This window comes from Carcharodon carcharias, chromosome 20, assembly GCF_017639515.1.
Source record: "Carcharodon carcharias isolate sCarCar2 chromosome 20, sCarCar2.pri, whole genome shotgun sequence".
Taxonomy (NCBI): domain Eukaryota; kingdom Metazoa; phylum Chordata; class Chondrichthyes; order Lamniformes; family Lamnidae; genus Carcharodon; species Carcharodon carcharias.
The window spans coordinates 59,240,564-59,266,469 of record NC_054486.1 but is presented as its reverse complement, the minus strand read 5'-3'; the positions used below and the strand labels follow the sequence as shown (position 1 = coordinate 59,266,469).

The 25,906-nt window shown below is 41.1% G+C and overlaps 1 protein-coding gene across 6 annotated transcripts in view; it reads left to right on the top strand.

Moving 5' to 3' along the window:
- The window catches only part of kiaa0586 (KIAA0586 ortholog), a 667,340-nt gene that overhangs the window by 280,869 nt on the left and 360,565 nt on the right, over positions 1-25,906 (top strand). For all 6 annotated transcript variants that reach the window (XR_005946263.1, XM_041214268.1, XM_041214267.1 and 3 more), the window contains 3 exons: positions 4,339-4,495; positions 6,767-6,805; positions 6,951-7,016. Coding sequence is in view for 5 of the 6 variants with exons in the window: in XM_041214268.1 (XP_041070202.1) it covers positions 4,339-4,495; positions 6,767-6,805; positions 6,951-7,016 (262 nt within the window). In the remaining variant the exon portion in view is untranslated. The remainder of the gene's footprint in view (positions 1-4,338; positions 4,496-6,766; positions 6,806-6,950; positions 7,017-25,906) is intronic.

Genomic DNA, 25,906 nt, shown 5'->3' with positions numbered 1-25,906 from the left:
TTGGATGGCTAGAGTTTAGTGCGCTGCAAGACTGCCCGAAACCCTACCCTCCCCTGCCCCACTCCACCTGACCGATTGGCGGTAGCTTTGCCCATTGGACTGCAAGCTGTGCTCTCAGCTCAGGCACAGGCATTCTCTGAACCCGCGCTGCAAGGCTGCACTGTTAGCTTGAACCATGGGGGAGACTGGTCCAAACCAGGATGATGACATTGCAAGGGGTTGTGAGCACCTCCACCAGTGACTGCTCCACGGCCAGCTTTAGCAAGGAGATTGTACAATGTGCCTAGTTGTTCAACTGTTCTGCAGCCCACTAAAGCTCTCATTAGTTTGAGGTCTGTGCCCGAGAGGTGAAAAGCTCTGGAGCACTTGGTGGCACTTTTATGCCTCTGCATTGCTTGAGTGGGCAGAGATGCCAGAGGCCCGACTCCACCCATGTCAACGTGGCTTTGCTGAACTGTTTCAGCTGCAGAGGAATGGTCACTTCATACAAGGTTTCCCTAATGTATGGCCACTTCCTTCCCCCCACCCTGCACGTGCAGGATAGCCTTTAACCCTTACCCCCTCTCAAACTGTCTCAACCCCAGGGCAGCCCTTTTCTCACACACATCCCCCCCATCCCAAGTTGCCTCAACCGCAGGGCAGCCCTAAAACCCCCCACCCCCCCACCCCAACCCCAACTCGTCTCAACCTTGAGTCCAACAGGCGACCCTCTCGAGTGCTGCTGACCATCATTGTGCACTCACCTCCGAGTTAACCTCAAAGTGCAGCCTGTCAAGTGCAAACCTTATGTATACCATTGAGAAACACATCACGCTGACCTGGTCGGTTGCTCTACTGTGGGGGCATGATTCTGGCAGGCTGGCCTTTTAATGATATGCAGATGTAGTGCAATGAGGTTCCCGATGTCCGACGGTGGGAGAAGAGATACTTGCCTTTATTAGCCGAAGCATAGAATATAAGAACAGGGAGGTTATGCTGGAACTATATGAAATGCTGGTTAGGCCACAGCTAGAGTATTGCGTGCAGTCTGGAATCTGCATTATAGGAAGGATGTGATTGCACCAGAGAGAGTGCAGAGGAGATTTACCAGGACATTGCCTGGGCTGAAGAGTTTTATTTATGAGGAGAGATTGGATAGACTGGGGTTATTTTCCCTGGAGCAGAGGAGATTGAGGGGGAACATGATTAAGGTGTATAAAATTATGAGGGGCATAGATAAGGGTAGACAGGAAGGAACCTTTCCCTTTGGTGAAGGGATCAATAACCAGGGAGCATAAATTTAAGGTAAGGGGCAGGAGGTTTAGAGGGAATGTGAGGAAGAATTTTTTCGCCCAGAGGGTGGTGGGAATCTGGAGCTCACTGCCTAAAAGGGTGGTAGAGGCAGAAACCCTCATAACATTTAAGGAATATTTGGATATGCACTTGTGATGCCATGCCATCACAAATGGGATTAGAATAGTTAGGTACTTGTTTGACCAGCGCAGACTCGATGGGCTGAAGGGCCCTTTCCTGTGCTGTAGACCTCTATGACTCTATGATTCTAAGCGGCCTGCCATCGATGGGCTGAGCAGATAATCGCAAACTGGCTTCTCCTCACCCCTTTTACGTTTTAAAGCCTATTGCGTTTAGCATTTACTTTGCTTTGTACAACATTTCATTCTTAACCTTATCAGCAGCAGAGCTGCACTGAATCTATTTTGTTAAATTAACTTAATCAAAATAGATGTAAATATTTTATGATTGGGAGCAGAAAATACTGGAAATGCATGCATAGTAGGACCTTTGTCACCTGAAAGCCAAGTAAATGTGACAAAAATGTTTTATACTGTTCACCTGTTGAAAACAAAGATCATTGTTCAGTCAAGGTTCTTAATATAGATTGTTATAATATATGAGATCAAAATGATTTTTAAGCTCCACACTTTGTGTAGTGCAATAAATTAAACTTTCACCTGCAAAAAGCTGATGTGATACAATATGAACATTTATTGATAGTAGATTGTCTTAAATGTACAATGATCCAAATTTTGAGGTTGTAATGATGGAAAAACTGCCGCTCTCCATTATCACTCTGTGAAACTGACAGTAACTTCCGGAATCCTCACATGCACTGTTAACGCCTAAAGCAGAAGTTGCTGTCAGTGATTCCCTGCTCTTCGACAACTAACTGAAATCTTAAAAATCACATGAATTGATGTGAACTTTCACTTTTTGTGCTATTGCTGCTGCCTGTAGTTGCTCTTACCAGGAGATATGCTGTCAAGGTATGCCACGCTCGTCTGTCTTGCGCTATCTTCACAAATCTATTGTAGCTCATCTGCATCTGCTCTGTGACATCCATCATTCAACCACGCCTAGGTTGACCCCTCTTTTTGTTGCCCTCAACTTTGTCCTGTAGAAGCGATCTCTAGATTTTCAGCTCTGACCAAATGGCCTAAATACTGATATTTTATTTTCTGGTTGTCATTTTTAGAGTTCTTTTTGTTCTTGCTATTTTAAGGACCTCTTCATTTGTCTTATAGTCTGTATATGGAATTTTAAGCAAATGTCTTAGTATCCACATTTCAAATGCCTCTATTTTCTTTCACAGATCTTTACTTATTGTCCAGCTTCCTGCGGCATACAGGAGAGTGGATAGGATGTAGCATTTTATGAATTTTTTTCCTTGTTACAAGCTTGAGATTTCTTGTTGTTAAAACATTCTTCATCTTCACAAAATTACTTCTGGCTACCTCTATTCTTTTCTAACTTCTGTATCACATCTGCCATTTCTCATTTGTCTTAAATAGACAAACCTACTTGTTCCAGTGTGGCATCCACTTTAATCTTCACCCAAGTTTCTTCTAATATGCTCCTTCTAACTACCATTGTTGTTGTCTTTTTGGTGTTCATACTGAATCCATATTCTAAACTCGTAACGGTTACTTGATTCACGATATTTTGTAGGACCTCTTCTAATTCTGCAAGTAGAGCTATGTCGTCAGTGTAGCACAAGTTTGTTATGTTCTTGCCTCCATGTTTTGGCCTGAAAGAACACCCAATTCTCTGAATATTTGTTCTGTGTACAGATTGAATAACTTTGGCAACAGTACACAGTCTTGTTGTAATCCTCTTCCCTTGAAACATATCTGATTGTCTAGCCTGATGCTTACTATTTGGTCCCAATATCGGCTCTGGATAAATCACACAACTTTACTGTCGATGTCACATTTCAGCAACGTGTCAATTAGCTTTTGGTAATAAACATGATCAAACGCTTTTTTGTTGTCCATGAAGCATATGTAAATTTTCTTGTTTACTTCTAGATACTTATCAAAGATTGTTCTTAGGTTATATATTCCCTCTGTTGTTCCTACTTCAGGTCTAAATCTAGAATGCTTTTCACTTTGCTGCTGTTTTTGTGCTATTAGTCTCACTGAAAAATATCCTTGAAAATGTTATGCCTAGTTGAAGGAGTTATACCTGGATTTTAATGGTGCCATAATTACTGCTGACAACCCCCCGTTCCTGAAATCTATTTTTATATATCTGGAATGTCAAATTTCTCCATTATGATATAAAAAAATAATGGATTTAAAAATTATATATATTTCTAAATTTGTTTATGATATTTTAGTTTCTACTTTAATCCCACGTGTATGTCCCAATTTTTATTTTCATCTCTGTGAAGTGATTAAACAGTGAAAGATAATCAGTGCTTTTTACTACTTGATCTTTTGTCTGTGGGCATTCTTTAGTGTAATTGGCTGCATTGCCTGCTTGATGACATCATTGTTACTTGATGTCAGAGTTGTCTCAAGACTGAAGTTATCATTGAAAAATGTGAAATCCATTCCACATCACTTGTTAGATCTTGTGGACAGCTTTCTTCAAGGTCAGAGACGATCTTTTTGCCGATGAACCCAAAATCCGGACCAAAACCTTAGGAGGGTATTTAACATAGTATCTGTGTTGTATGTATGAGGACATCATTACAAAGATTGAATTTACTAATTAGGGAAGGTAACTGTAAAAATGGTTAAAATGCTATCAAACAGTTCCAGTATTGGCAGAATTATCTTCTACTGAAGTTTTTCAATAAATATAACTACATAGGATTGTAATAATTGAATTTGGGCATCTTCATTCTGTAAGAGCACAATTATTTTTTCTCACAATAGTATTTTTTGGTCATTCTCTAACTAGTGTTCACATGGTGTTTTAATTTCTTCCATATTTGCAACAGTTATAATCATGATACCATATTTAAAAATTGTCCCGATCTGTAAGCGGTTAATACATTTCAGTATGCAACTGCTGTCAGGTTTCAGATGGTGAATGTCATTTGCTTCTTTTTAGCTCTGGCAACCCGCTGACTGAATCGTTTACAGCCTTTGTAGCCCCCTCTAGGGGTTCTGGATCAGCGGCTAGCAAAGGTAGCCCAGCTGTACAGAAAGCCACTGATGTGCTGCATGACCTTGGTAGACTGAAGAGAGAAATGCATGGAATTCTACAGGTAATGACACATTTGCAAGCAAATTGTTAGAATTTGCAGCCCTTTACTGCAAATACAAATTGAGGAATTTGAATTACAAATGCAAAAAGCTACATTGAAATTTTATACAGAATAGTGGCTGGTCAGGTACTTGTCTTGCGTATCAATAAACTGGTAAAATGAAGAAATTGAAGCAAATGCTGGAAACACTCACCAAATGGGTTAGCATTTGTGTAAATAAGAAAGGAAATTTAATGTTGCAGGTTGATTATCATTAATGGCAATTAACTTTAACTATACCTTGCACTCACCACAGATGTTGCCTGAACCACTGAGTGTCTCCAGCATTCTCTGTTTTCATTTCAGATTTCCAGCATCTGCAGTAATGATTGTAGCTGCAAACCTAAAAATCCACAAAGCGCTTATTCACATCTGTAGTTTATCTCCTGGATATCTTTAATTAGGAGAAAAGAAATATTGTGTCATATTATTTGATGATAAGATTTATAATGCAGGAAAATATTTTAATTTTCATGTATAATTTATCTCCTTGAGTTTGTTTATGAAAATGGTTTACATCATGAATTGAATGCATTGGAAACAACCGGTAACACAGAACATGAGTATGTGATTGTACAAATGCTACCCTACAGTGGGTGTCTGATACTTGAGGCACAGAATTATAACAAAATAATTTGCAATTTATAGGGATTACAACGACATAAAATTGGGCAGGGTGGATAGAGGGTGGCCAGGTAGTGGATATCATATCTCAGCTATGAATAGACTGGTGCATAGGGAGGAGGGGAGTTCCAAAGCAGAAATAAAGTCAAAGGTCTGATTGCATCTCATATTTTGTAGCATACAAAAAACTCAGGTACGTTATTTTTATCACTTGAACTTTGGAATTATGCTTCCATTTTGAATTATACTTCTTGTCATACTTTTTAAAAATAAAATCCTTTACTTGATTTTTGTTTGCTTTTTGGAAACTTTAAATTTCCAGTGAAAAGGAACCCCTCACACACCTATGATACGATATTAATGAATGTACATTATAAACCATTCTGTGATAATGCATGGTCTCAATCACATACATCGTTGGGCTTTTTTTTGCAGGTAGGTATTTAGTAATTCACAACCTTTATTAAGAACATAATCTGTTAAATTAGCTTGTGGAATAATGGGTGTGAATGTCTATGTCAGAGTCTTCCTCTTAACACTCTTGAGGTGTCAGTTTGTTCAGTTTGCAATATTTCTGGTTATAGACGAGATTGTGTAGATTCATTCCAATTATGGTCCAATATTATTCCTGCAAATATGTTGAATTTTATCAGTATGAAAAATTGTATTTAAAGATTTTGGACATTTGTAACACAAGTCATGCTTACCTTCTATTATACAACATAGTTACATTATAAAATGTGTCAACATCATCTTATATATTATTATTAAAAAGGGATAAAATTACAAAATGTTTTTTGGAGTATTTTGAAATTACCGATCCTCTGATGTCAAATTAGAGCCAGCTGTGAATTTTAAGGATTTGTTATATTGATTAGTTCGATGTTTCTAAAAAAGGAACTCAATAAAGACTTTAAGCTAAGTGAGTTTTTTAAGGTATAGGAGGAGATTAATCTATTTAGTGAAACTCAAAGAATTTGTGTTCCATAAAAATAAGTCACTGTACTAGATTTGGTTTTATAATCTGAAATTTACCTTCAAATCAGACCAATAATAAATGCCTCTAAGCTACCAAAATGGAAACTAAAAGTATTGAGTGCTATGATTACGTCATTAAATTTGGCCTTGTATCAAACTCATGTATTGAATACATGAAACAAATTTGGTAGGAACCCATGAAAGATTTCTAAAGTCATCAAATTTCAAGACAGATGGAAATGCTAATTGTGATAGCTGCTTACTGCTACTGAATAGCAAATAGGAAATGGTTTCTGTTTATTTTTTGAGCTTAAAGACAGACTATAATTTAAAGACAGAAACCTATTAGGTTAAGAAATTTGAAATGTTTTAGGGTCTGAGAACTTACAATTCTCACATTGAAAATAAGTAAGCAGAGATTGAGGCTTATTGTGAATGTTTGCATTTTGTGTTTGAATGCCATTGACCTTAATTGTAAGAGCCAGGACTTTAGAATCACTGTACTATATTATCTACGGTCTAAATGTTCTCTGTGCTTTTTTGTAGTAAAATCAGAAGCTGATAGGGCAAATTATTCAAAATGGTTCTGTTTTACAGGAGATTTAACAGTTATCATGCTATCTCTTTCAGGAGACAGAGCACTGGCAATCTTGCATGCAAGACATTAAGGTTTGCCTTTTGATTTGCCTTAAATATTCTCAGTGTTTTCAACACTTTGGTAGAACATTGAGATAGGAATAAAATTCATAAAAAGCCTGGTTATAAGATATGACGCTTTACTTATTCTTCTCTTGATTCCCTTTCTTTCAAATAGAGTGTGAGTGCCAATCAGAGCAACAACCATAAGCCTATTGGCTCAGCGCTTCTGCAACATCATCTGGTGAGTTGCCATGGAGATTACTATCCTGTTCACTGCCACTATACGTTGAATTCTGAATTCTTCCCCACTACCACCTCCCCCCTCCCCATGTTTGTCACATGTCATATTGGTAGTTCTTCAGTACATTTCACTTTCTCTGTGCCATGTGAAACAATTTAAAATTACAGCAAAGAATTCTCATGATTGCTTTTCAACACTTACACTGTGTAGCATCTACATCTTTATCATTCAGCTGAAAAACAAGATCAATAATGCAAGCAGCTTGCTTTGAGGAATACACCTCTCTCCATATCGCTAATGTAAACAGTGCAGTCAGTTTTAAAAGTAAAACAAGCGATTTTTTTTCACTTTGACAATTCAACCCCCCTCTTGAAAAGGCTTTGGCTCTGCGTTGGAGTACCTTGAACCTGCCTCCTCCAAATTTTCTGTGCCGGGGACAATGCAAAGAAACCGGTATGCTGGTTGGCACCAGTATTTTTGAACCCATTGGCCTCTGATCCCCCCCCCCACCAGGCAGGTCCAAATCCTGTCCTATAGCTTGGATCAGTACCAGCACTCTGTAGCAGATGCACATGCTTCTACTTACTGATATCATAAGTTAAACTTGCAGCAATAAAAATATATGTTTTCTCCACCATAACGCTGAGTCCAAAATCCCAGGGGAAAGCTTCAGTGCTGTCTTTATTGATGGAATGAAGGAAATAATACAATGGGGGAAGATTTCTTCTGTGTGAAAAGTGTGCTGGAACTGTACGTCTATTTATAAAGAACAGGTTTAGGACTTTGTTATGCAGAGAGCTGAGAAAAAAGATTGTTCCCTCCTGCCTATGGCCAAACATACATATCTGGTCAGAGTGGATAATTATGAACTAGCAGGAAAAACCAAGAAAGCAGGAGTAACAATTAATCTGAGACAATAAAATTAGTTAATTTAAAATGATTTGTAAACAAAGGAGGTCACAGAAACTTTTCATAGCGTTGTTACAAAATGCTTCATGATTGTATCTCTGCTCAGCAGCCATTTCTTCACCTTGAATATTACCAATTGCGTTCATGTGTACCAAAATCTCTACGAGGAGATAAGAATGATTATGGGATACACACCCAAATAAATTGCCTCAGTTTGAAAGGCTGTAGATTTTCTTAATCTAGAAAATAACAAAGGAGCAAGTAGGTATTGATATTCCCATGGGACTCTAAATCCCTTTAATCTTTTGACACCTTTAATTGGCTTCCAAAATAGTGGAGGGATTAGGTGCATTGCAAGAACTATATGAACTGTAGATAGCTATCTCACCATGCGATTTTATCATCAACCTGATAAACGCTGAGGGTTTCAACTAAAATGGCCTAGTTTGAACATTCTCTAGACTTTGCCTTGGTAGCAGCCTGCAGGATATATTGGCCTATACTTTGTTGAGGTTTATTTTCATTGGCCAGGTCATTGAGGTCGGTGAGCGGGGGGCTGGGGCTGCTCGCCAACGGGTGAAATGACACGGGATGACGTAGGGCAGAGCTCCCGACGTCACCCCACGTCATTTCAATTTTCAGGTTGGCGGGGGCGCAGCCGAATCAGCTGTGCGCTCGCCAACTGTTGACGGCTTATTGAGGCCATTGGCAAACTAATTCAAGTAATTAATGGACCTGCCCATCCAACCTTAGGGTTGGCGGGCAGGCCGGCAGCCCTGGCAGGCTTCAGAAAAAGCATGAAACCTCATCCACGGGTGGGATGAGGTTTCATGAGGGTTTTTAAAAATTTAATAAAAGTTTGATTAAAAGTGATGGACATGTCCCAACTCATGTGACAGTGTCACATGAGGGGACATGTTAGGGAAATTTTATTTTTGTACATTTACCATTTTTAAATTTGACACCAATCTCCCTGAGGCAGCACTTAGCCTCAGGGAGATGAGTGCGCTTGTTCACGCGCATGCATGAAAGAGCGCACTCTTGGCTAAGGGAATTCCCCCCCCCCCCCCCGCACATAGTGCTTCCTGGTGGACGTCACGCTGGGCGGGCCCTAATTGGCCTGCCCACGTAAAATGGCGGCGCCAATCAGAGGCGCACCTGCACATGCCTGCTCCTGCACTTCCCCCCCCAAGGGAGGAAAATTCTTCCCATTGTGTAAGAAAATTTGTGCACCAAATTTTATTGCTGCAGTTACTTGGTTATAGTTACAGTTGATTCAATTTAATTGGATCTGCATCTGTGTAGTTACCAGTTAGATGTCAAATAGCTCCATACATTGAATAGTTTTACTATTCCTTGCTGAGCATATGCTGGGCACTGAACTAGCATTGGGTGGAATTTTACACCCCTGGGAGAGAGCTGGCTGGTGGGCGGGGCGTTAAATTGGGTGGGATGGTGACAATGCTTTGCCTGTCACCCACCTGCCTCTGCTGGGATTTTACCACCAGCAGGGGAAGCGTTGGGCACCCCGCCCATCCTTGAGCCAATTGAGGTGGTTAAGGACTTCTCCCACTGCCTCTAGTATTGTACCAGTGAAAGCCCATGCCACCTGGTGTTGCTGCCAGGTGAAAATTACTTGTCTTGTTGCTGGTTGTGGGGGCGATGGGGTGGGTGTTCCTCCTGTTTGGGCATCCTTTGCCCAACTGATGCCTCCCCAAAGCACCCTCCCAAACCCTGTGTGATCCACCAACTGCCCTTTTGAACCCGACCACCAATCCCCCTTGCTGGGGCTTGCCAGCCTGGCCTCGGCAAAACCACTGAATTACCTTTGCATCCAGTTCCATGGTTCCTCGGCATTCGGGACTCCCTGTAGTATCAGCAGTGGTCGCTGCTCCCAGTGGCACTGCTGGTACTAGAGAGCTGCCGATCATTTGACTGGTCAGCACCTCTTGGATGTGGGACTTCCTCCCAGGTGGATGCAGAAGTCCCGCTCTAAGCTAACTGACAGCCCAATGGTCGTAAGATCATTCCGGGCTTCCCGACAAAACAGAGGCAGGCTCAACCCCATATTTTAAGCTGGGGGATCTGGGGGCAGGCCACTGCCTCAGAGTAAAATTCAGCCCAATGTACTAGAGGTACATTATGCAGGGAGGAGTGTGTTGAATTGCACTGTCTCCCAGCATAGGCCACCTCCCTGGAAGAATCTTGCACTGGAATCGAAGGGCATGCCTGGGGAGTAGCAGTTGGATGGAGTCGAGGTCCAAAGATTAATGGTGGGGAAGAGAGGATAACAATCTTTTTTAATCTGTTGGGACCTTTCCAGATGACTAGGCACAAGCCCCACCATCAACTTTTTTTGGGAACCCACCATTTAGCCGTCCCAGAGAGCATTGCAAGGAAAGCAAAGAAGTGCCTTTGAATGTTGTACTAAGTCAAAGGCACTTTATAACTGTACATTGTTGTTCCTACTGCAAGCACTAACTTGCTTTGTAGAAGATCTGGAAATATCAGTGGCAGCGTAATGAGTGTGGGAAAACTCATCTTTTTGCTCTCCAATCCCTTTTTTCAGTTTGCTGCACGTGGAAATTGCGCATTTTTCTAGATACAATTGAGAGAAACATTGTCCCTTCGTTTTTCTCCCTTAATGAACTAAATAACTAAATACCAACCAAGCTTTCTTCCTCATACACAATGTACAATAAATAGCAAATCAGCAAAAGTAAAACATAATTTGTGAAAAATGCATAAAATGTTGGTGATTCATGCCCATGCTTCCCATCATAAGTCAAGTTCTCCTATAATTTAATGCTTGTACTAAGGAGCATGGTGTAAAACTAGTGCCATCCTGATTAGCATATTGCAATGTCACATTGTGTTATTAAGTCTGAATTTGGCCATATTGAACCTGAGGTAGGTTTCAAGAAATACAGTGCAATAGTACAATTAACATTGCATATTATTTGCTCTTTACAGATAAGTTGGCATTCATTCTATTTAGTTATATAATTTCAGGCATCCTTTGTACCAGAGGCTGTTGATAATTGTTAAATATTCATAGAAAATACAGCAGAGAAGGAGGCCATTCAGCCCATTGAGACTATGCAGACCTTTTTGAAGAAGAATCCAGTTAGCCCCACTCCCCTGCTCTTTCCCCATATTCCTGCAATTTTTTTCTCCTTCAAGTATGTAGAAACATGCTCTGGAAGGCTTCTTAAACAAACAAAACAAACTTTATTTACACATGAACTTCCGTGGCTGCATATGTACAGCCACACGTTCATACAGCCATTTTTTCCAAGAAACCCCTCCCTAGAATTTATTCCCCCGTGCTAGCCACACATTGGTTGAACAAATCACGTGACCCCTACTCAATTAAACTGATCTTAAAGTGACAGTCATCACATCCCTCCACCCTTCTTTGTACATCTTTTCAGTTAACAATTGCTTTATACAATTGAACCAAGAGTTTTCTGAATTCTAGAAATAATTACATATGTCGTTAGCCTGGACTTCAATTACACAATACATATGATAGACCCATAGTTATAAATTAAGTCTTTGGGGCGGTTTTCAAATTCATGTCGAGTGGCATAGTTCGACAGGTTGTCGAACTGCATCAACATTTTCCGGAATTGTACGAACGGGTACCTCCTGGGGGACCATCAGCTCCTGCTCAGTCCTGGCCCTTTTGAGTGGGTCTTCAGGCTCTGCTCCCCCCTGCTCAGAGCTCCTCCTCTTGCAGGCACGGGGACAGTTTGTTTCCTGCTCCCTAGCAGTCCTCTGCTCCAGCTGCCCTGGGCTCACAGCCGCATTTGGTATGGACAATTCATTAACTTCCACAGGGATGCCCTTGATGTTTATTACAGGTCAACCCAGAATTTTCGGTGTACACAGGTTCACCAAGACTTGGTGGTAACGCTGAATGCACGAATGCCTCTCTACCCCTTAAACAGTCAACATGCTTCCGAGCGATCTGTCCCTCTATCCTTACTTGATACGAAAGAGGTCGGGTCACAGAGATTATCCTTCCAAGAATCCACCCAGGACCGTGACTGAAGTTTGTCATGTACACATTTTCGTTAGTTGGGAACTTCCTAGCTCTACTGTGAGAATCATGACTTGTCTTCTGGTTGCACTGACTTGACTCTACCCTCCCCTGCAAATTTGGAAACACAAGACTTAACCTTGTCCTGAGGTGACATTTCATTACAGTTCAGCAGGAGGAACATGTGTCATTGTGTGTGGTGTAGTACAGTAACTCACAGAAAACGTGAGACTCTGAGACCATAAGATGTAGGAGCAGAAGTAGGCCATTCGAGTCCACTCTGCCATTCCATGAGCTCATGGCTGATCTGATAATCCTCAACTCCACTTTCCTGCCTTTTCCCCATAACCCTTGATTCCTTGACAGATTAAAAATCTGCCTATCTCAGTCTTGGAATATACTTAATAACCTAGTCTCTACAGTCCTCTGCAGTAAAGAATTCCACAGATTGACTACCCTCTGAGAGAAGAAATCCCTCCTCATCTCTGTTTTAAATGGGCACCCCCTTACCCTGAGAATATGCCCTCTGGCCCTAGACTCTCCCACAAGGGGTGCCTTTCAGCATCTACCCTGTCAAGCCCCCTAAGAATCCTATATGTTTCAATAAGATCACCTCTCATTCTCCTAAACTCCAGTGAGTACAGGCCCAACCTACTCAACCTGCCCTCATAAGAAAACCCCTCTATCCACAGGATCAACCCAAAGAACCTTCTCTGGACTGCCTCCAATGCCAGTGTATCTTTCCTTAGTTAAGGGGACCAAATTATTCAAAGTATTCTGGGTGTGCTCTAACTAGTGCCTTGTATAGTTTTAGCAAGACTTCCCTATTTTTATACTCCATTCCCTTTAAAATAAAGGCCAACATTCCAGTTGCCTTACCTATTACCTGCTGAATTTGTATGCTAGTTTTTTGGGATTCATGTAAGATGAACCCCAAATCCCTCTGTGCTGCAGCTTTTTTCAGTCTTTCTCCATTTAAGTAATATCCAGCTCCTCTATTCTTCCTGCCAAAGGCATAACCTGATATTTTCCCACATTATATTCCATCTGCCATGTTTTTGCCCACTCACTTAACATGTCTATATCCCTCTGTAGGCTCTTTGTTTCATCCTCACCACTTGCCTTCCCATCTATTTTTCTGTCATCCACAAACTTGGCGATAGTACATTCATTTCCCTCATCCAAGTTATTAATATATGCTGTAAATAATTGAGGCCCCAGCACTGATCCCTGTGGCACTCCAGTAATTACAGGTTGCCATCCTGAAAATGCCCACCTCCCTCATCCCCTGTATTCCAACTCTGTCTTCTATCCATGCTAATATACTGCCCCCAACATCATGGGCTCTTGTCTTATTAAGTAGCCTTATGTGCGGTACCTTAGCGAGCGCCTTTTGGAAATCCAAATATATTACATCTATTGCCCCCTGCCACCTTTATCTATCCTGCTTGTTACCTCCTCAAAGAATTCTAATAAATTTGTCAGGCATGATTTCCCCTTCATGAAGCCATGCTGACCATGCTTGATTATATTATGCATTTCTAAATGCCCTGCTATTACATCCTTTATAATAGACTCTAACATTTTTCCCAGTGACAGATGTTAAGCTAACCGGCCAATAGTTACCTGTTTTTTGTCTCCCTCCCTTTTTGAATAAGAGTGTTACACTGGCAGTTTTCCAATCCTCTGGGACTTTTCCAGAATCTAAATCTAAGGATTCTTGGAAGATTACTACTAGTGCATCCACTATCTCTTAAGCTATTTCCTTTAATATCTTAGGATGCAACCCATCAGGTTCAGGGGACTTATCGGCCTCTAGCCTCATTAGTTTCCCTAATACTTTCTCTCTTGTGATAGATATTGTATCTATTTCCTCCCCCTCTTTTGTCCCATGATTATTTAGTATTTTTGGTACGCTATTAGTGTCTTCTACCCTGAAGACTTTGCAATTTATTAAACTGCTTTGCCATTTCCTGGTTCCCCATTATTATTTCCCCAGCCTCATTCTCTAAGGGGCCAATGTTCACTTTGGTCTCTCTCTTCCTTTTTATATATTTAAGGAAGCATTTACAGCCTGTTTTTATATTACTTGCTAGTTTACCCTCAAAGTTTATTTTCTCCCTCTTCATTTATTTTTGGTCATCTTCTATTGGTTTTTAAAACTTTCCCAAACCTCTGGCTTACCACTAATCTTTGCCACATTGTATGTTTTTTCTTTCACTTTGATATTATCCTTAACTTCCTTGGTTAACCATGGTTGGTCTATCACCTTCCTTGAATCCTTCTTCCTCACTGGGATATATGTTTGTTATGAGTCATGAACTATTTTCTTAAATGTTTGCCATTGTTCATCAACCATCTTTTCTGCTAAACCCCTCTCCCAGTCCACTCCAGCTAAGTCTGCCCTCATTCCTTTGTAATTACCCTTATTTAAGTTTAGCACAATTGTTTCCAAACTAACTTTCTCACTCTCAAATTGAATGCTAAATTGCACTATGTTATGGTCACTGTTTCTTCGGGTATCTTTTACACTCAGATCATTTATTAAACCTACCTCATTATACATTACCAGATCCAAAATAACCTGATCCCTGGTTGGATCCACAACATATTGGTCTAGGAAACAGTCTCAAATGCACTCTATGAATTCTTGCTCATGGTTACCTCTGTCAATTTGATTTTCCCAATCTACATGAAGATTAAAGTCACCCATGATTAATATAGTGCATTTTTTTACATGCCCTCATTATCGTCTGATTTATTCTCTGTCCTACAGCATAGCTACTGTTAGGGGCCTATAGACTACTTCCACCAGTGCCTTCTTCCCCTTGTTATTTCTTAGCTCCACCCATATGGATTTCACATCTTCCAATCCAAGATCATTTCTTGCTATCGTACTTATTCCATCTTGTACTAACAAAGCTACCCCACCACTCTTTCCTTCCTGTCTGTCCTTTCGAAAAGTCACAGACCCCTGAATATATAGTCCCAGCTTTGATCTCCTTGTAACCATGTCTCTGTAATGGCTATAAGATCATACCCATTAACCTCTATTTGTGCCATTAATTCATTTATTTTGTTCAGAATACTATGTGTATTTAAGTAAAGAGCAATTAATTTTGCCTTTTTACCATTTTTTTCCCCCTTTGACCCTATTTGCTGCTGTTTTTTTATGTTTTTACATTCTCTCCTTTCCTTCACACTCTGGGTTTCTTTACCTAAGTAGTTGCCCTGCGATGCTGCCATATCCTTTTGCTTTGTAAGCATACTTATACCCTCTCCAGAACCACCCCCCCCCCCCCCCATTTAGTTTAAAGCCTTCTCTACCGTCCTAGTTATTCAATTCGCCAGGACACTAGTCCCAGCATGGTTCAAGCGAAGCCCATCCCACCGGTATAGCTCCCTTCTACCCCAGTACTGATGCCAGCGTCCCATGACTGAAACCCATTCCTTCCTCACCAATCTTTGAGCCAATCCTTGACTTAATTTACCCTATGCCAGTTTGCCTGTGGTTCAGGTAGTAATCCCAAGAACCTTGGAGGTTCTGCTTTTTAATTTAGCTTCTAACTGTTCACATTCTTTCAGCAGAACCTCCTTTCTAGTCCTTTCAACATCGTTGGTACCAATATGGACGATGACAACTGGACCTCTCCCCTCCCACTCCAAGTTCCTCTCCTTTAAAAAGTACCTGGATGAGCACTTGGCACGTCATAACATTCAAGGCTATGGGCCAAGTGCTGGTAAATGGGATTAGGTAGGTAGATCAGGTGTTTCTCACGTGTCGGTGCAGACTCGATGGGCCGATGGGCGTCTTCTGCACTCTGTGATTCTGTGATTCCAGCCCTGAGGAGATGTCCTTAACCTTGGCACCGAGCAGGCAATACAGCCTTTGGGACTCACACTCACGGCTGCAGAGAACAGTATCTATCCCCCTAATTATACTGTCCCCTACCCCTACTACATTCATAGTTCCTCCCCCTTCTTGAATGGTTCCGTGTACCACTGTGCTGTGGTCAGCTTGCTCATCCTCCCTCCAATCCCTGCTGTCATCCACACAGTTTGCAAGAACCTCGTAACTGTTGGATAATTGCAGGGGCTGAGGTTCCTTGAAGCTACCCCTTGGATCCCCATACCTGCCTCACCTGCAGTCGCACCCTCCTGTCCCTGATCACAGACTAAATTTGAATTATCTAACCCGGGGGTGTGACCGCCTCCTGGATCAAAGTGTCCAGGTAACTTTCCTCTCTCTGATGCAATGGCGCAATGTCTGCAGCTCCTTAACTCGGATCCCAAGTTCCTTGAGCTGCAAACACTTAGTACAGATGTGTTTGCTCAGGATCTTGGTACTAAAGATCCACCTGATAGATTTTTCGTGCCGGATTTAAAAGTTTGGATGGCTCTCTCGGCTGTGCCGTTCGATGCTGAGTGGTAGAGCGCTGTCTTTGTGTTTTATATCATTGAGAGTGGTGAAGTTTTGAAACTCCACACTTGTGAACACTGCCCCATTATCGGACATGATTACATCAGGCAAGCCATGATTTGCAAAACAGTGCCACAGCTTTTTGATGCTCACTATCAATGTCGGTGTTTTCACCTCAAAAATTTCTATCTACTTAGAGTGTGCATTCATTATAAGGAGAAATGGTCCTACAGAATCAACATTGGATGCAGACCCACGGCCACCCAGGCCATTCCCAAGGGTGGAGTGGAGCTGTGGCTGGCAAGTTTTACTGCAACTGTCACTGTTGGTCATACCTTATCATGTTCTCAATATCAGTGTTGATTCTGGACCACCACACATAATTCCTGGCTAACATTTTCATTTTTGAGATACCAGGGTGGCCACTATGTAGTTCCACCAGGAGTAGCTTCCGATTTGGTACAGGAATGACCACTTGCAGTCCCCTCAGCACAAAACCATCTTGACAACTATGTTCATGTTTATGGATGGAGTAGGGTTTTATGTCTTCTGAAAATGCCTCATTTCCCCATCCCTTTAATGATTTTATCTTGCACTCCAGATAACATTTGGATCCCAAGTGGTCCAGATTTTGATTTGTCTCATACAGACTCGTAGCATATCCAAAAAAAATTAAGGCAAAGACAATTTCTTGAGGAATAGGTGTAAGTAATACTTTCCCTCAAGGGCATTCACAATATGTACCCTGGTCGGTGTTTGAAGGTATTTGAAGGGTTGAAGGATCCCAGGGGTAGGATCAGATAGGTCAGATTCAGATCAGAAAAATGGAGGTAGAACATTAGCTAGTGACGTTGTGATAGACATGGAGTTACAGGAGAAGCAAAGTTTAAAAAGTGTCCAGCCAGGGAAATTGATGGGGTTAAACTGTTTATACTTCAGTGCAAGGAGTATTACAAACAAGGTAGATGAGTTCGGAGCACAGGTAGACACATGGCAGCAGGATGTCATTGCCATAACGGAGACCTGGCTAAAGGAGGGACAAAACTGGCAGCTTAATATCCCTGCTTATAGAGTCTTCAGACATGATAGAGTAGGAGATAAAAAAGGAGGGGGGTGGGTAGCACTAATGGTTAAAGAATCAATTCCAGTTGTGAGAAGGGATGATATACTAAATGGGTCAACAAATGAGGCTTTGTGAATCGAGCTTAGAAATAAAAAAAGGGCAGTCACACTACTGGGAGTATACTACAGACCCCCAAATAGTGAAAGGGAGATAGAAGAGCAAATATGTAGGCAAATTTCTGCTTGTAAGAATAAGAGGGCAATAATAGTAGGAGACTTCAACTATCCTAATATCAACTGGGATTCAAACAATATAAGGGGCACTGAGGGAGAAAAATTCATGCAGTGTGTCCAGGAAAATTTTTTCAACCAGTTAGTGACAAACCCAACGAGAGGCGATGCAATTCTAGACCTAGTCTTGGGGAACTAAGAAGGGCAAGTGGGTGAAATAACAGTTGGCGACCATATCGGGGACAGTGATCACAATCAGTTAGATTTAGCATTACCATGGAAAAGGACAGAGATAAGGCCAGAGTAAAAGTCTTGAACTGTGGGAAGGCAAATTTTGCAGAAATGAGAAGGGACTTGGCTGAGGTGAACTGGACAGCACTACTGGAGGATAAAACAGTGGAAAATCAGTGGGAAGCACTAAAAAGTGAGATCCTAATTGTACAAAGTAGACATGTCCCCTACAAAAATAAGAGTGGTACTGCCAAATTTAGACCCCACCCCCCCCACCCCGATTGTCTAGAGGAATACAGGATCAAAGAGATCCTGTAGATCAAACAGAAAAAGAAAGCGTACGATAGGCACAAAGAGCTAAGCACTGCAGATAGCCTAGACAAATATAGGAAGTGCAGGGACTAAGTAAAAAAGGAAATAAGGAAATCAAAGAGAGGGCATGAAAAAAGATTAGCAAGTAAAGTTAAAGATAACCCAAAGGTGTTTTACCAATACATTAATGCTAAAAGGTTAGTTAAGGAAAAAGTGGGACCTATCAGAGATGAAGATGGAAACTTGTGTGTAGATGCAGAGGCTATGGTAAGGGTTTTGAATGAATATTTTGCCTCTGTGTTTACAAAGGAAAGGGAAGATGTAGATATAGTAGTCCAGGAGGAACACTGCGAGATATTGAACGGGATAGTCATTAAGAGAGAGGAAGTAATCGAAGGGTTGAAATCCTTGAAAGTTGATAAGTCACCAGGGCCAGATGGATTGTTTCTGAGGCTACTGAAGGAAGTCAGGGAGGAGATAGCAGATGCTCGCAGGATGATTTTCCAATCTTCACCAGATACAGGGGAGGTACCAGAGGACTGGAGAAATGCAAACGTAGCTCCATTGTTTAAAAAGGGATCAAAGGAAATACCAAACAATTATATGCCAGTTAGTCTTACATCGGTGGTGAGCAAATTAAAAGAATCAATCCTGAGAGATAGGATTAACTGTCATGTGGAAAGGCATGGATTGGTCAGAGATGGTCAGCATGGATTTGTTAAAGGAAGGTCTTGCCTCACAAATTTGATTGAATTCTTTGAGGAAGTGACAAGAAGGGTTGATGAAGGTAGTGCAGTGGATGTTGTGTACATGGATGTTAGCAAGGCATTTGACAAGGTCCCACATGGCAGGTTGGTCAGGAAAGTAAAAGCCCATGGGATTCAGGGTAATGTAGCAAACTGGATAAAAGGTTGGCTTTGTAACAGGAAACAAAGGGTAATGGTCGATGGATGTCCTTGCGAATGGAAAGTTGACTCAAGTGGTGTTCCACAGGGCTTGGTGTTGGGACCCTTGCTGTTTGTGTTATATATTAATTACTTGGACATGAACATTGGGGCACGATTGGGAAATTTGCAGATGACACAAAGATTAGCCGAGTAGTGGATAGTGTAGAGGATAGCCATAATCTCCAAAACGATATAGATGGGTTGATGGAGTGGGCAGTAAAGTGGCAGATGGATTTTAACATAGGGAAGTGTGAAGTCATATATTTAGGGAGGCCAAACAGTTACAGGGATTACACAATAAATGGGAATATACTAAGAGGTGTAGATGAAGTGAGAGAACTTGGTGTACAAGTACACAGGTGCCTGAAGGCAGCAGTTCAAGTAGACAAGGTTGTAAAGAAGGCATATGGAATGTTGTCCTTCATTGGTAGAGGTATAGAATATAAAAGTAAGGGTATAATGTTGGGATTGTATAAAACACTGGTGAGGCCATAACTGGAGTTTTGTGTGCAGTTCTGGTCACCACATTACAGGAAGGATGTAATAACTCTGAAGAGTGTGCGGAGGAGGTTTATAAGAATGTTGCCAGGGTTGGAAAAGTGTAGCTACGAGGAGAGATTGGATAGGTTGGGGTTATTTTCCTTAGAACAAAGAAGACTTGATTGAGGTGTACAAAATTATGAGGGGAATAGATAGAGTGGACAGGATAAAATTGTTTCCCTTGGTGGATAATTCTAGAACCAGGGGACATAGGTTCAAATAAGAGGCAGAAGGTGTCGGGGGAACATGAGGAAGAACTTTTTTTACACAAAGGGTAGTGGGTGTCTGGAATTTGCTGCTCAAGTTGGTGGTAGAGGCAGAAACTTTAAACTCTTTTAAAAAGTACCTGGATCTGCACCTTAAATGCTGTAAGCTGCAGGGCTTTGGGCCGGGTGGAGGAAGGTGGGATTAGAAAGGGCACATTGGGCTGGCATGGACAAGATTGGTAGAATAGCCTTATTTTTAAAAGTGGCTTGTGGTCTGAAACAATAATGAAGGGCCTCCCATGTAGATATTGATGGAACTTTTTGACGCCAAAAGCTATTGATAGGCCCTCTTTTTCGATTTGTGAATAGCCTCTTTCAGCTACTGATAGGATATGTATCATGAACACTATCAGCCTTTCCGAGCCGTCACCCATTTCATGGGATAACATGAAATGCCCCAACGCCATGTGGAGAGGCATCACATGTCAGTGTTAGTTCCTTTAAAGGGTCTATTATGATGCAGCTGATGGTAAAGGCTGAGTTGTTCAAATCCCAAAGGAAAACTTGAAACAATTGTCATAACCCCTTTTTGCAATTTGGCTATTTCGAGATGCAGGCTTTGAATTCAGTAGTAATAAGGACCACTGAATCTCAAGTGGATTTTTACAAAACTAAATTAAATATTTGTTTATACAAGAAAGATTGTAAACACATACATATGTCTACAAAATTACTACTATAATAACTCCAAAAATCCCCTACTTAATCTGACTCTCAGTTACACCCCTGTTAAAGGAAATAGTAAAACTCATAGATTTAACAGACCTCTAGCAAAGCACACCCTGGCCAGTCAAATTCAAAATGAGTTTCTTTCAGCTCTGGGTCCTTGCAGACAGACTTGAGGCTTACAGGCTAGAGGCTTCGCACACTTGTTGGATCTTAAAATGCCTCTACCTTACACACGATTTCCTTTCTCCATTATACATATCATTCTCTTTGAATATAAATTTTCCATTGTATCACTAGGCTTTTAACTTTTTCTCTTCTAATAATAGCACCCTTTCATCCCACCAATTTTATTAGTAATCTGAAAAAAAAACCACATTGCTTTGTGTCTCCTAGCTAGATGTAAGATTTTACCCGCAGCCTTGAGTGGTTTCTTTTAACAAATGCAAATTTACACTTTACCATCTATCCTCCTTACGTTTACCTAATTATCATCTCAAAACTACTTTACATCAAAGCACCCAGACTAACTAGCTTTAATCCAATTAAGACACACAGAGAGACACACAGACCTAGATCCCATTAGATCTCTATTTTTAAAAAAAATTTCCGATAACTTTATTATATCTTATTGACAGGGTTGAAATGTACACATAGGCTTGAAGACTGCATCAATTGCTTCACCTTGTTGAAAGCTGTTTCCTGAGGAATTCCCCAAAATCAGCAGTGATACTTCTTTAGTAGGGCATGTAAGAGGGCCAGCACAGTGGTTAGATTTGGCAAAAACCGCCCATAATAATTGACTATTCCTAGAAACGATTTAAGTTCAGACACGTTCGTGGAGGAACGCGCGTCTTTTATGGCCCTGACTTTCCCTGTGACAGTGTCGGGCTCTTGAGCATTGATCCTGTGTGCCAGATAAGTCACCTCCCTGGCTTGAAAAGTGCGCTTTTCTTTCTTGAGGTGAACTCCAGCCTCCTGAAATCTTTTTAACACCTCTTCTAAATTTACCAGATGTTTGGGCACCATGAGGCCCTTGTGATGAGTATATCAGCAAGGTATACCACAGCCTTTGGCAATCCCTGTAGTAGACTCTCCATTGCGCATTTGAATATTGCACATGCCAACGAAACACTAAAAGGCAGTCACGTGTACTGAAAAAGCCCTTTGTGGGTATTTATCATGACATATCCTCGGGAACCGTCATGCAGTTCAAGCTGTTGATAAGCGTGACTCATGTCCAGCTTGGTATATGACTGGTTCCCGGCCAGTTTTGCATAAATATTTTCCATTCATGGAAGAGGATATTTGTCCAGCTTTGCGGCCTGATTGATGATTTGTTTGTAATCACTGCAAATGCTGATAGTATTGTAAGGCTTTAAATGGGATGCAGCCCATTCTGAGAACTGAACCAGCAGGATAATATCTAGTTCTTCTAACCTCTTTAGTTCAGCCTCCACTTTCTTATGCAGGGCATATGATACGGTTCTTGCTCTGAAAAATCGATGGGTGGCTTCCAGATTCACGTAAAATTTGGCTTATAAGCCCTTAATTTTGCCTATCATAGTTAGGCAATATCATATTTTTAACAATTGTGACAATCCTCCTGTCCTCACCTGGAAAATGTCAGCCCGATTTAACTTTATTTTCTTGAGCCAGTCACAGCTCAGAAGGCTTGGTCTTTCAGCCATTACTACTACGAAAGGTAGCTGGGCAGACTGCTGTCCATAGCTTACTGGTACAATGGTGGCACCCCTCACTTTTACTTCATCTCCGGTGTATGTTTTCAGCTTGGCTGAAGTGTTCTCTAAATTTAAAGGCTGCGCACCCCCTCTCAAATACTGGAATGTATGCTTGCCCATCACAGTGACTGATGCGCCTGTATCTGCTTCCATATTTAGAGGCCTCCCAATTACACAGAGTGTTATGGTGATTGCGTCTTGCTTAACATCCTTGAGGCTTGAGGTTGGAAGGAGAGTAAATATCAGACTTATTGGTATCAGGGTCTTCCACACTGTGTACTTGTAACATCTTGCTGGATTGGCTGTTTGACTGCCTGGAACTAGCCCTGCATTTTCTTTTAGGTGCCCTTTTTCCCACAATAATGGCACTTAGCCTCCTTAAATTAACAAGAATCAGGAGTGTGGTTAGTTCCACATTGATAACATTGGACCTTAGGAATCACTGCCTTACTGTCTCCACTGTATCTTTTAGTTCTTTCGCTTACAGGAACTGCTTCCCTTTCTCCAGTGGCCTTGGCCGATTTGGCATCATGGCTGGCTGCTGGTTCCTGCCCTAACTGGTGTATGAGCTCACTTTGAGCGCCCTACAGTTCCAATGCAGCTTCCTCAATGCTTTCCATTGCGAGCGCATTTTCCATCGCATGTTTGAAATCGATATCAACTTCTGCTAACAACCGACATTGTTTGGTGTCATTACACATGCCATACTCGATCGCGCAACATATCACTTATGGATGTACCAAAATTGCAATGCTGTGATAATTGTTTGAATTTTGCAATGTATGTTGTGATCAACTCCCCTGGGGCTCTCACTCATGAATTAAACTTAAAGCGTTGCATTATGTCTGAAAGTTTCAGTTGGAAATGACCCCACTTCTTCTGCAGAAGAGTTGATATCGGTCTATCCGGCTGAAAAAAGGCATTTCAGTGAGTAATATAATTTCCTATTCACAGTCATTGATTAAAAAGAATACCCACAGAGGCAGGCGGGAGACAGTGCCAGGATAGTTTTTTTCCTCATCACTAAATGTGGAAACATGCATTGGAAGGCTTCTTAGTTGAACAAAATGAACTTCATTTACACGAGAGCTTCCATCGCTGCTTTTATCCAGCCAGCCCCTCATATAGCCATTCTTTCCTAGGAGACCCCTCCTAGAGTTTATTCCCCCGCACTAGCCACACATTGGTTGAACAAATCACGTGACCCCTACTCAGTTGAACTGGGCTTAAAGTGACAGTCATCACAAAGTATTTATCCAGTTTCCTTTCAAAAGCTACCATTCAATCTGTTATGATTTCCTTAATTTCCTTGTTTCCTTATTCCATAATTTTCAAGCTTTCATAAATTGATTTTTAGTAACCATGCTTTTTTCAAGTAAACTTATGGGTGGCCTGAATTCTGTCCCATTTCATTTTGGCATATAATTTGTAGTATTTTCACAATTAAGAAAAGGCAAATTGACATTTTAGAAAGTGGTGAGTCAGTACATCTTTGTCCAGTGTCTACCCACAAATAAACACTATAATTGATTAGAATAATTGATATGAAGTAGTGGAAAAAAAATTCTTAAATTTGGCCCTTTAAAATTGTGATGCTTTAAATGCTATCATGGATGCTGAGGATGCTGTAGGTATTTAATTACCTACATTTTCTGGCTTTTGCTACTTAGAGGCTTCAGTCAACAGTAACTTGCATTTAAATACTGCCTTTAACAGAATGTGAGACTAGACAACTGAAACCATGGCTACCAATGCTGGGACAAAGGGAAGGGGAGGAGGGGAAATACATGAGGCTAGGTTCAGTTGAACAAAGTTCACGTAGATTGTAGGAGTTGTAGTATGACGGTCTGGCACATATAGGGTTAATGTTGGACTGAGTACAGCACCGCCACACAGTGATGTAAGAGAGCACATGACCCACATCCAGGGTCACTCTCATGTTGGACAGAGTTGTGTGTACTAGCAAGCATGGAGACAGTTCCCAGCTTGTACCCTTTACTATATATTTCTAAGAGTCAGTAAAGACTTACAGTTAACTCACTTGTAATTACGAAGACTTCTTCAGACATACTGAACTACAACCAACTCCTTAAACATGGGGGCAGTTGTGGAAAAGCCCAAGACCTTACAGAAAATGTAGTGAAAAACTAAAATGCTGGAAGACTGAGATAAATTCAGCAAAGCAGTCTGACCTGAAAAGAAGCTCCAGCCGCAGAGGTGCATGGAAAAGTCACCTGGAAAAAGCTCCAAAGAAAGGCCTGGAAGCTGAGGGCAGAAATTTAAAGTTCCATACTGTAGTAGATGACTACATTGAATCTCCTTTGGAAGTACAGCTTCTAATCCTTGAGTGCAGCGTCAGCAGACCTAGCAGGGGTGAGCTAAATCTTTCAAAACTCCAGGCTATAAATAATTCAGAGTCAAAAGTGCAGTTTGAAAAAACCCATTGCTAAAACCTGATCCCCAAGTCAACGCCTGAACATTCGCTTCAAAATGGAAAAAAATAATGAATTAAACAATCCAGGAGGATCGCGATTTCTAAACTCCTCTGAGAGAAAGCAAAATCCAGGAGTCAACAAATTTGCGACTTAAAGTAAACTGGTGAGCAAGAGAACTCTGCAGGCAGTCAATCATGCTGCCATTGTTCAAATTATTTTTCAAGCTGAGTACGATTGCCACAGAGCAGAGCCTGCCAAAACCAGTAAGCGCAGTAAATTCCTTTGTCTCCAAGTGAATGGTCACATCATCTTGAAATTTGGTAAACTCTTAAAGCTGAACCTACACTTTTTAAAATGTAACCATGGATCAGAATTCCACACTTCCAAATCAATGCGGACGAATCCAAGGCCCAGATCAATCACATAATTGGGGACTTTGGAGGAAAAGATTCCTAAGAGACAGCATAGCTTCAGGTTTAAACAAAAAGTCAGAAGCAAAGCAGGTTAACCCACTGCTTTACTCGGTAGGCCCGATTGCGGATGACATTATTGCAAGACAGGGAACCAGCGAATCGCCTGCTAAATTTGAAGAAGAATGAAATCTTTCGATGTTTATTTTAATATAAGATTCAATAAAACATTTGAGCTAAATTTAATAAGCAAGTCCAGCACCCGGGAAAACCTGTCGATTCATTCATCAGTGATCTGTACAAGATGGCAAAAGGTTGCGAATTCAGAGACTTAAAATCTGAATTCATCAGAAACAGAATATTGGTAGGAGCAGTAGACGACACATTCTCTGACCTCATGCAAGGAAAGGAAGATCTAACCCTGGAAAAGGCAACCCACATAGTTAGAGTCAGAACTCCATCAGCAGCACAGAACCATTTTCGTTGCTATGGATGTGAAAAATTCTGATCGAAGGGATTCAATTAGAGGAATTGTAGGAGAGGTAAAAAAATAGGTGTTTACAAGAGGTGTTTGTTTAGGAGACAGTCTTATGAGTTGAGGGTCTGGTAAATAAATATATTTTAACTTAGAAAGCTATAATTTAAGTTTTGAACAGCTAAGTTTCTCCAACCAT